The 12523-nt window shown below is 34.3% G+C and overlaps 1 protein-coding gene and 1 long non-coding RNA gene across 2 annotated transcripts; both read left to right on the top strand.

The window, feature by feature from the left end:
• The first annotated feature begins 3851 nt into the window (after positions 1–3851).
• LOC132915329 (fatty acyl-CoA reductase 1-like) lies at positions 3852–6269 on the top strand. The gene is made up of 7 exons (XM_060975133.1): positions 3852–4182; positions 4272–4588; positions 4689–4936; positions 5130–5313; positions 5591–5776; positions 5866–6120; positions 6191–6269. The coding sequence occupies exons 1-7, from the start codon at positions 3937–3939 to the stop codon at positions 6267–6269; spliced, it is 1515 nt and encodes a 504-aa protein (XP_060831116.1). The 5' UTR covers positions 3852–3936.
• Positions 6270–9830: 3561 nt separating this feature from the next.
• Positions 9831–10270, top strand: LOC132915272 (uncharacterized). The gene is made up of 2 exons (XR_009659817.1): positions 9831–9987; positions 10059–10270. It is a non-coding gene; the product is annotated as an uncharacterized LOC132915272 (long non-coding RNA).
• Positions 10271–12523: the final 2253 nt, after the last annotated feature.

Below are 12523 nucleotides of genomic sequence, written 5' to 3'. Positions count from 1 at the left end.
TCGCGTAATATTTAGTACATTTGTATATCGTGCAGGATGTACCGAGGGTAAGTGTAAAGCGAGTAATACCTCAATCATCAAATGACGCAATTTGGGCTAGCAAGAAACCTTATGTTCTAACTCGAAATAATTAATGAATAATGGAATTACGTGCCGGTATCAATGACATATGCATTATATTTGCTGTTTTTACGTTTACGACTTCATGGCAAACCGTACAAAGTCAAAGCAAAGGCGTAAACTCTATCTGTTCCATACGCTATTCCTCACGATTCACGTCATATTCGACTAGTTGGCCAACTTTCCAATGAAACGTGTGTATTATTACTAACAGAAAACAGACCCACTTCTCATGCAGCACCAAGTTCTTTAAATTTGACACTACTGAACTTGGCCCACCATAAAATTAGAAATGCATGTAATCCAAAAAAATTAACAAAAATATGGATGTTCAAAAATCATAATGCTTATTAGTTTCAATAGATATTCTCGAATTATAGCATTGATGGTCACTGCTATTGTCGTGTCATCTATTCAGGTGTTTGTAGGTTTGATCGGTGGCGACGCTAATGTCTACTAAAAAAAACACGTCGGAATATAAATACGTTATTAACATTAACGAGTGAGGAAACCATATATGTATATGTATAACGTTTAGTAGCATCTTCGACAAAAAATGTAACCCTATTCAAATGTAACCTTCCGAATCATGCATGCATAATAATACTCAGTTTCAGTAGTAGGGTGATGTTATTAAAAGTAGGAGTTTCTAGTGGATCATCACGTCGAATATCGTTACAGTACTGTGACAGACGTGGCGGTATTCATTATCGTGAAGAGGCATTTTATTTGATCTTTGGTAAAGAATACAGAGTGTAAATAGCAACAGGTAGGAAGCAACTCCTTATCATACTATATTTCAATCGTGTTTTCTTTTAACTATTAATCATCATTACCAATATACCAAATATATTACCAAAAATACCATCGGATCATAAATTACTTCAATGGTTTAAATGAAGTTTTTGAATTCTCAAATATTTATTTTCTATTCTACGCTTTACGCAGTAAAAGTGATTCATTATTGTGGTTTTTCAATAATTTATAACTAATCAGTAAATGTGATCGGAACATTCGATTTTATGTGATAGTTGCCTGAAACTTTGGCTATTTTCTGGAAAAAATTGAGATTATGAGCGGTATTTCACAATTTATTGTTAGGACTTGCTTCGACTTCTCGTATTTATGAAAGTTGAAAATACACTCCGCGAAGACTATATTAATCATGCGAAATATTTTGGTACTGGTACTCTCATCGATATTTTAGTAATGCGAGACGCTCAAATGGTGGTCTCATGAATGATCTCTCGTTTCGTTTGTTCGCAATATTAAAACCACTGGCTGTTGTTGAATATAATGAAGGAAAGGGTGGTATAGATTATTGCGACCAAATGGTTTCTTATGCCACCAAAATTAGAAAAGGAATCAAATGGTACAGAAAACTTGGCGTTCAACTCCTTCTGGGAATTTCTGTTGTAAACTCTTTAACGGTCTCCAAAATTGCAACAAGAAGGGATATAGATATTAGAATATTTAGAAAGTTATTATCTGCAAAGTTATTAGGGTTGTCTGAAAATACAAAAACCCTTGTCTTCGACGAAGTCAGCATAATATCGCCGTTCGGAAAAATCATTCTGGAAGAAGCATTAGACGCGCATGCAAAATATGTTATGCAAATAAAAGACCTCGAATGGACCGAACAAAGACACAAACATAGAAATCTTATTTTCCAAGTTGTCCCGACAAACCTCAGCTATGTATAGAATGCTTTAAAGCTTTACATTCTAAATAATTTTTTAAATAAACCATTTTCGTATTACTTTTATAACAATTCAATATTTTTATCATTTCCTCTGGAATATTTTTTCAAATAACTACGATAATCCTTCGCAAGTAGTCAAATAAGCGACACTCGAATACGGGAGTCGTGACAGTCAATGTGTTAAGTGGTAGAGAAACCATGCTTTTAATAAAATAAAGTGAAACATACGCAAATAAACCGAAGTATACTTCGTGATAAAATTCATCTCTATTATTTTATTTATCGCTTTCTTTATAAATGTACCTGACAATTATTTAGTTTCTGCGTCAAAGTATCTCTTGGAACATATAGAAACTGTACGGATAACGGAAAAATCACTTTCATATGAAATTTCATTTATTCAAGCACAGTTTAAGATTGATTGACAGTTCCCTTAAATATCTATGGATTTCGTATCTTCTTGGCTACTAAGTCACATAATTCCTTCAACATAATTAACTGCGATGAGCTTTAATTTGTTTGTGCTCTGTCATTGAGGCCACTTCTCCAATACGTTCGTTTGAAAAGGCACCTGTTCATTATCATTTCATTAGCTGTTGCACAATGCAACTGAATCTAATAAAGGAAATGATACATTAAAATACATTGTACATGAACGCTAATAAAATATGTGCGGAGCATGATGCGAATTCTCAACTTATTGGCAATCAGTCAGGTTGCAATTGTTCGATTGATATCGCGAACTGTGAACGCTATTAACGTTCTACTATATACAGTTACGATCTGATGTTGATACTCGCTGTTCATGACCGTTACGTGTTACTCTACATGTCGAATCTGGGGTGTTTCGAATTATATCTATATAGAACCGGTAGTTGCTGCCATCAGAAGTAGTCGTTAAGCTGTTTTGATTATATCGATCCTCGTTCGTTAATTTTTGAAATAAGGCAAACGATTGAATAGCAATGTTTCAAAAACTTATCGCACATTTCGAAAGAGCGACACTATTCTCAGATTCCCTTTTTTTACTAGTCCTTGTTGCTGCATTCTTTTTGCAGATAATAGGTATTAGTTTTTACTGATCATAGTTCATACTCTGGAGAACACGTGGTTAGCTTGTTGATGCTGGTATTAGATCCTTTGGCGCGTTCTCGTTGTTTGTAGTTGTTGATGCTGTATGAGAAGGTCATAGCATCATATCTTTCACTGTCTGCTTATTGTGCTGCGCATTGTCGTAGGGTACGAGTCAGTGAACGTCTCATTCTTCCTTGTTTCTATTTCGATAATCTTAGATTTTAATTTTGTTCAATAATAACGTTGTGTACTTGTTTATATTTTATGTGATATTGAAGTATTTGAACGCGTCGTATCTCTCATCCTTTTAAGAAGTATCATGTAATGGATCGTATAGAGCGCGAGACGTGACAACAGAGTATTTGTTTACACATTCTTGAAGTTAACATTATTAAATTATATTTATAATTAAAATTACAATTAAATTTCGTCTGAAATATCACTGTGCACGAGCAAATCTCCTGACACGAACGAAAATCGGTCAGGTAAAGCAGCGGGGAATAGAGTGATCCTCAAATCAAACTAACGTGAGCGACTGCTTCCCTCATACGAGTCATAGAAAAGGAGATCGAGACATTCGAAATCGTAATCCATTCTGCGTGACGTTTTCTAAGAAAAATCGTCGATTATAGATTCGACCCGTTTACTTATTGAAATCTATAACGGCATATCGAAGATATGAGTGCTCTTCCTTCATATATAATTAGTGCATTACAGCACATATAAATAATGTTTATATAGATTTCACCAACGCACTGTGCTCATCCCCCCCCCCCCATGGGTGCACAGAAAGGTCACATACAAGTATTCACGAGGTGCAACTATTTTCCACACGAAATACCGGTCACTGAATACTGCAATATCCACACATAAACAAATAAAACAAAAAATAAAGAAACCAAAGGAAAGAGTAAAAAGGATTGTTTAAAGTGGAGATTACAACTATATCAAATTTTGTACATTATTTTAAGAACTTTCCAACTTTCTATTTGATAATTCAGTGGCAAATATAGGGACTGCAAGTGTGAAGATTCTGAAACATGGATACAATTAATAAAGAAGGGAATGAAAATTCGATCAATAAAAGGTTGATTAAGACGAATACTCTCGAAGAATTCTACGCCGGTAGTGGGATTCTTGTGACTGGAGTAACCGGTTTCCTTGGAAAAGGTCTTCTGGAAAAACTGATGCGCGTATGTCCACGCATCGCTGCCATTTATATACTAATTCGTCCAAAAACGAACGAAACGATAGAAGAACGATTTAAGAAGATCATGGATGATCCCGTTCGTAAATATATTCTTGTTTCGTTCAATGTTTAAGCCTGTCAGGAGCCAAATTGATTAACTCCCACATCTGGAATTTTCGTTTTCAGATTTATGATGGCATTAAAGCAAAGAACCCCTCACTTTTCAGCAGAGTTTATGCCGTGAAAGGTGACGTGAGTCTGCCGGATTTAGGTGTTTCGCAAGAAGATAGAAATCTGTTGCAAGAAAAAGTAAACATAGTGTTTCACGCCGCGGCCACTGTGAGCTTCAACGAGCCGTTACACGTCGCTGTCAATGTGAATACGAAAGGTACCGCCCGTGTCGTCCAACTTTGGAACGAACTAAAGCATCCAATTGGCTTTGTCCACGTTAGCACAGCTTATAGTAATGCGAACCTAGATGAGATTGAGGAAAAAGTTTATACGTGAGAATAAATTATACGCATACGTAGTTCCATACGCATACGAATATTATAATTAGAATTATTTCCTGCAGAATATTTTCACTTATTATTGAATTTGCAGTACAAGCTTGAATCCTTCAGCGGTAATCGATATGTGTGACAAACTCGATGAAACTTCGATAAAGCTAATAGAAAATAGCATTTTAAAAACGTATCCAAATACATACACATTCAGTAAGAATTTAGCAGAGCAGATTGCAGCAAGCAATAGTAAACACCTGCCAGTTGCGATAGTACGACCAAGCATAATTGGTCCTTCTCTGAAAGAACCATATCCTGGTTGGATACAGAATATTTCTGGATTTACAGGTATTTTAATAGATATTCTTCAATAGAAATTGCTCAATACACCTTACATTTCACAAACGTGGATTTAATCGGTTAGTTGTAATTCAAATTTGTTGTTGCTCGCTATTACGAGAATTCATTCCTATCTATTTAGCATTACATTTCTGCTAATCAAAAATTACAAATAATTTCTAAACCAATTTAATGTTACCAGGTATCTTTCTGCTAATCGGCAAAGGATGTGCATCAGCGATACGAGGTAGGAGAGATGCAAGAGTGGATCTAGTGCCTGTCGATTTCGTAGTCGACACGATAATATGTACTGCATGGCATGTCACGCTGTATCATGATCATGAAGTTAAAGTATACAACTGCACGAGTAACGCATACCCTTTTACGTAATAGTTATTACGAATTTTTTTCAACTAATTGATCCGATTGTTAGAGTATTCCAAAAGTTTCAGTTTATTTAAGTAACGTGGACAATGGAATTGCAAACAAACGTAGAATACAAAAGTCCACATTTGACCTCAATACGTTAATTTAGAAAAATAGTGAATATAATGTAATACTTATTTAATTGCATAATATTTCCTGAGATATTCGGATAGCAATAAAGTTTACTTTAAGCTTAATTCGATTAATTGTATAAATGTAATTGTTTCAATTGGCAAGATGTGGTCAGATGAAAGATGCCATGGTGAAGTGTAGCATAGAAAACCCAATGAAGGATACGCTATGGTACCCGGGTTGTCCAATGATAGCTAATAGATATATTTACAATGTTCGGAGTGTAATTCCACATGTTTTGCTTGCGTTCGTCATAGATACATTTTTAAGACTCCGAGGTAGTAAACCAATGTGAGTATTCTACCAATCCTCAAACAACGAGAACAATCTTTCGGGGATAGCCTCTGTCTTCATCTGTAACAATAACTATAATATTTCAGAATGATGAAACTTCTAAATAATGGCAATAAGCTGTTCGCATCGCTACAATATTTCATCTTGCACGAATGGACTTTCCAAAGAGATAACTGTTCCGACTTAGCGAGAAAAGTAAAAATGTTGAACGACAGCGATAAGGTCAAACTAGATTTGGAGGATATGAATTGGGAGAAGTATGTTGCCATTTACCTGATGGGAATTAAGAAATTTATTCTGAAAGATGATTTTAACTCACTAGCCCGACAACGATTATCAAGGTGCGTATAAAGGTGTCGTAGTATAAACAATAGAAACTAATATAAATACATATATTTTCGGTTATTTCAGGTTGTACTGGATAAATCAGATCATCAAAATATCTGGTATGATAATGTTGATATGGATAATGTTATGTATTGAGTACTGACCATTTGAACGTTATGTTTTTCTCCTGTAAACAAAAACAATATAAATACAATTTTACGAAGAAGGGGCTTGTTATCAGTTCCATTTTGTCTTTTCATTCGTGTTATTTCTAAATAAATTCATTTATGACATTGCTTAGAAAGGATGTCTGCATTTATATTCAAAATCAATCAGTAACTTACGCAATTTCTAAACGAAGAGTTTCACGAAATTTTAAAGCTCGTTTGAGTGAATTCATTAGCGCACTCCTTTTATCATTACGAATGTCGAATAGCATACGAATGAGAGAAGACACATTTTAACGACTTCTATCCTTTTGTAAATCATCATATGGAAGGTTCCTAACCTTATACATCTTATTATGTAGATTTTTCCAAAGTCTACATTTGTCAACCTAATCATTTATCTGAAAAATCGTTATATTTCTTTCTATATGCGAAAAACCTGCCTTCCGTACCTTAGTGTCTCTATTTTGCAGCGACATCCAACTTCTCACGAATTTCTAAGACATAAATTTTTTTTCTAATGACCTTCCGGAGCTTCTCCTGTAAAAAAAAAAGTAAAGTTCAAACGCCAGGGGCGGCACTTGAACAATATGAATGTGAATTTTCATGAAAATGGTGTAACATTTTACAACAAAACTAAATGATATAATTCGATGAGATTTAATTACTTAGTAAGATATTATATATAAAAACATACACAGTATGTACATATATTGGAATTGGAAGAATTACAAAAGTTTCTAATTACAAATTATAAAAATCTAAGAAAATTATACAAAGTAGTAAGAACTAAATAAAGATTACAAAATTATTTACTATTCAGTAATGCATATTGAATGGTTGATGCATAAGCTGAAACTTTCAAGGAACAGATTCTCTATGTTCTTTATATTTCGACCGTTCGCGGAGAGACGCGATAGAATGATAGCGCGTCAACGAGAATCGTAGATTCCCGTTACGAATAGATAATCGACGTCACGAACTGATCCCTGTATTTCTGTTAGTATAATAGGGGTGGTTCAATTGAGTATACGCTGAATTAACAAGTATAAATTATAGAGAGATATAAATTGATAGTGTATAATTAGGTTTCGATTGGTAGACAAAGTTATAGTGTAAAATACGCGAAGTAAGCTTAGATATTGACTGGTCAAAAAATGTATAACGGCTTCAGATATACTGATTGATTTAGAGCTAAGAAACCAGTCGGGAGATAGTGAATATTCTAAAAATATGGAATAAGTGAAGTTTAGTGACGATGCTGTGGCAGAGGAAGGTCAATGTTGGGTGTGTCTAAGGACACGAAATGAACTGATTCGTTAAGAACAATTTTGGCTGGGAAAATGAGGGTAATGAACATTGCTTCTGATTGGATAATAAGAAGATTGGTGGACCAGGAATCTAGCCGCGTGGAACGCGAGAAAAGCTAACATTCCCGTGTCTTCTCCTAGTAGACAATGAACTTAAAGAACATTTGAATAAAATGCCAAGATTTATGGTGGGTCCTTAAGACTATTGAGAGTATGCAGTAAGGATGTGTAGACATCTAGCTGCCATCTCGCTCATGGGGTGGGGATTGGTTTCTGTAAAGTGTCACCGGACGTAACAAAGAGTTTGGTAATTTCCATATCATAATAAAAAATTATTGTTAATACAATGTGCACCATTATGAATACATATATAAGGCATACAAGATAGCTGGACACATACCTTTGGAATATAATAACAAACAAAAAGGTCTATTACTTTTTCGGTTGTCAATAAGACATTAGCTTCACAGCATATGTTCAATATGGTTCCAATTCATATTGACACTCACTTTCGCGCGTTCTCTCATAGAAGCACATGTTCCAAGATCTCCAACATTTTCATAATCTTCTGGCAGCAGTTTTCGATTCGTTGCATCAACTAATTAGACCAAATAATTGGTTTTCTATATGCTATACACTTTTATACACAAAACATCTCGTAACTCTGAAACTAATGGTCTTTGAACCTATTAATCTATTAATTAACCTATTAATATTAACCTATCAATAGAATAATCTAGCACTGTGTTTGCACTTGTATTAAAGTAAAGTGTGATGTTATGAACACGGCGGTGGTAAGATCTTGTTGAGAGTAAAGTATTTCACCCGCACAGTACGATTTCTGATGGTGAACTATCCTAGTATGTTGCTGATTTTCTCCACCAGTCGTTGGGTCTCGTCAGTCCATCGTGCTTTCCCGGCTGGGTGTTTTCCCGGAGCATTTGACCTGATCTCGGAGTCATTAGGTTTACAGCTCGCGGAGGACATGTAATTCAGAATTTTCTAAAGAATTCCTAATTTTCGTCCGAGCCATAAACGGACTCAAAATTCTAAACACATTATTAGTGAACAAATTTAAAATCTAAAAATATCGAAATAGAAACAAGCAACAATGAGATGTTCACTGACACCGGTAGCCCCTTCTACGTGCTCTCCCCACCACAAGCGTAATTGGTGCCTCTATGGAAGAACCATGTTCTGGTTGGTTGGAGGATATTTCTGCAATAACAGGTTTTTCAGAAATCCGTTTCAATGATAATTGTTCAATTAACATTTCAGAATATTAGAGTTAATCTTTTGGTTTCTGGGAAGCTAAATGGGTGGATTTCCACTAGATTATTATTATTATAGTTCTAGTTTGTTGTTTTTCACAATTACGAAAATTCTTTCCACTCTATCCAGTGCTACGTTTTTGCTAATCAAAAATCACAAATAATTTCTAAAACCAATTTAATGTTACCAGGTATCTTTCTGCTAATCAATAGAGGATGTGCATCAGCAATACGGGGTAGAAAAGATGCAAGATTGGATGTCGTGCACCTCGATTTCGTAGTCGACGCGATAATATGTACTGCATGCCATGTCACGCTGCATCATGAGCACGAAGTTAAAGTTTACAATTGCACGAGTAACACTAACCCTGTTGGGTAAAATTTATTACGAATCTTTTTCAACTCATGTAATTAAATTGTTACAGTATTGCAAGAAACTCAGTTTATTTAAGTAATGTGACCAATTCGCAAATAAAATAAATAAATAAAAGTTTGCTTTTGCTCTCAATACTTCAATTTAAAAAAGTAGTGATATAACATAATATTTTATCTAAATTCTATAATGTTTCCCGAGATACTCGGATGAGAGTAAACTGTGCTTTCAGTATAATTACAATAATTGTAATAATGTAAATGTTGCTACAGTTCGTGTTGAAGTATAGCAGAGAAATGCCAGTGAACGATACGCTATGGTACCCGGATTGTCCAACGATAGCTAATAAATATATTTTCAACGTTCTGAGTGTAATTCCGTATGTTTTGCCTGCTTTCATCATAGATACATTTTTAAGACTGCGAGGTAGTAAACCAATGTGAGTATTCTATCGATCCTTGAACAACGAGAACAATCTTTCTGAAACAATCTTTGTGTTCATCTACAATAATAATTAAAAATGATATTTCAGAATGATAAAACTTTTAAAACATGGCAACAAGCTGTTTACATCGGTTTCATATTTTACTACGAATGCTGACTTGGCGAGGAAGGTGAAAATATTGAATGACAGTGATATGGTTAAGATAGATTTACGGAATATGAATTGGGGCAAGTATGTTGCAACTTACCTGATGGGAATTAGGACATTTATTTTAAAGCAAGAGTTTAAGTCAACAGCCCGACAACGATTATCAAGGTGCGTTTAAAAGTATCTTCGTATAAAAAAATAGGAACTAATATTAATACACATATTTTTTATTATTTCAGGTTGTACTGGATACATCAGATCACCAAAATATCCGGTATAGTAATTTTATTATGGATACTATTTTGTTTTGTATACTGACTATTTGAACGTTACTTTTTTATCTTTGAACCAGACAATATAAATACAATTTTATGAAGAAGGGATTCATCATCCTTCTCATTTTGTCTTTTCATTCGTCTCCTTTCTAAATAAATCCATTTATGACATTTTTTATTTTTTCTATAATATTTTAAAAAGAAAGCAGGTATTTATACACACGTGATTTCAGAGTTGTAAGCAATTCATCTGCTCCTTGAATATGAACATTTTTCCATTATAAGGGCAACATTATAATGATAAAATCCTCCACCAAACAAAAGTTACGAGATAGTTATTCGTTGACAATAAGCAATAAAGAATGATGGTAGAAAATAAATATATTGTAAAATAAGATAGTTCTAAAATAAAACATTTCTATGAATCCTTCATTTGCTCTAAATGCTCACTTTGGTTCTCAAGTTGTTTGCTGATAAACCTTGTAGCTTTTTGACCAAGTCGGCTTTAAAATATATGATACTATCGACGAAATACAGACTAAATGTGACATTCATGCTGGATAAAGTATTATTTCACATACTAAGTAGTAGGTAGGCTTTTGTTTATGTTAAATTTAAATAGGATATAGGTTTTCATTTCATGTATATGTATGTGAATATCGCAATTTACAGTGATGAGTGATTTGTACGGAAATTGTGTGTGATTCATACGAAACAGCATATTTCCACGTTTATTAACAGCTCATAAATTTATAATTCGTACGTGGTTTTTCTGTGGATATTGCTATTTTTGTTACTATTTATCTGGCAACAGTCCAGCCACCGCAGTGCGTGTGTAAGTTTCCTACGATATGAAAACTTGCAAAAAAATTGTTTACACGTATATTTGTTTATTAATTATTTATGAAGGGGAAGGTTCAGTGGAAATACTAATCTTGTCTGTTCTGAAACACCCTGGAGCAGTTTACGATATGACGTTACGGATTTTAATGCGTATGCAGGTTTAATGTTCAATCATTAATTTTTCTTAGAAAACGTCTCGCAGGATGATTTCCGTCTGCGAATCCCATAATCTTCTTCTCTACAGCTTGGAAGCTACTAACAATGCATCGCTCATTTGGATTCCTTCTGCGCTATGTTACTCAAGCTGACATAGTTCCGTTCGTGTAAGGAAATCGAATCAAGCACAGGGATATTTCGACCGATTTTCCTCAACGAGGAAATAAGTCTCAAAAGAACCATGGGTCGAAAATTACTCCGTGTGTGAGACAAAAATGTTCGTTTCAATAATTCTTAAATTGGCTTTGTTCACAATGTTTTCTCAGCACCTAAGTGAAAAACTTGGTGATCCAGAACTTACTATTACGGCATTTTAGTCCATATCAAAAATTAAATCGGCCACGTGGTCCTAAAGAATAACGGATTAATTATCGCCTTTACTCATGCATGCTCGTTAAAGTGTTTACATAAAATATTTTAAATCGATCATCGGCGAATACCAGACAAAACTTATATTTTTAAAAAATTTGTCGAGTTCAAACATTCCAAATAGCTCTAGGCCAAATATATCGGCTAAAATTTTGTCATCGAATGCTACTCAAGTTGCAACTACGCTTTTGTACCATATAATCAATGCAGTAACATCCTCAATCAACAAATATCAGGATTAGGGTTCGCGAAAGACTGCATGCGATAATTTGAAGGATTCCATTTTTAATCATGAATGGAATTATGTGCCTGCATCAATAACAAGTACATTATATTTGCGATTTTTACGTTCATGACGTTACGTCTATAGCAAATTGTGTTAAACTTGATGCACAGGCGCAAACTCAATCTATTGCATTCATGATTGCTTACGGTCCACCTCATAGTTGACCAGTTCACCAAATTTTTAGTTAAACATTTGTATTATTGCGGGCAGAATGCAGACCCGCGCCACATGGTCCATTTCGTTCTTCATGTTCCACAACATTGGACTTCGTACGTAATAAGTTTAAAAATGCGATATATAAAATATGCATATATAATGGTATGGTTTATAGTAATCAGTAATAAAAATCGTAATCCGTATTAGTTCCAATAAACATTGTCTAACGATATCATCGACGGCTACTAGTAATATCAAATCATCAATACTTGCGATTAACAGGAGCGGTTACTTGCAATACGCTGGAAATCATAAAATTTGTATTAACAAATTTTTATCTGTGTTTAACTATTTCCGAAAGAACCTCTTAGCGCTTGAACTTTAGAGAGTGATTTTCACCTTTTAAACGTAAACTGCCATATCTAAAAAGGATACGAGTTTAACATTTTGCGTTGTCTTATAAATTTGCAAATGTTTATCAAAATCAAGGGTCTGACTCATCGCCACCTTTTCCTGTTTGTAGAAAGTTTCGTTTTGATTTTATTATAACTTGAAACTG

Source organism: Bombus pascuorum, chromosome 16, assembly GCF_905332965.1.
Source record: "Bombus pascuorum chromosome 16, iyBomPasc1.1, whole genome shotgun sequence".
Classification (NCBI taxonomy): domain Eukaryota; kingdom Metazoa; phylum Arthropoda; class Insecta; order Hymenoptera; family Apidae; genus Bombus; species Bombus pascuorum.
This window is presented reverse-complemented; position numbering and strand designations above follow the sequence as displayed.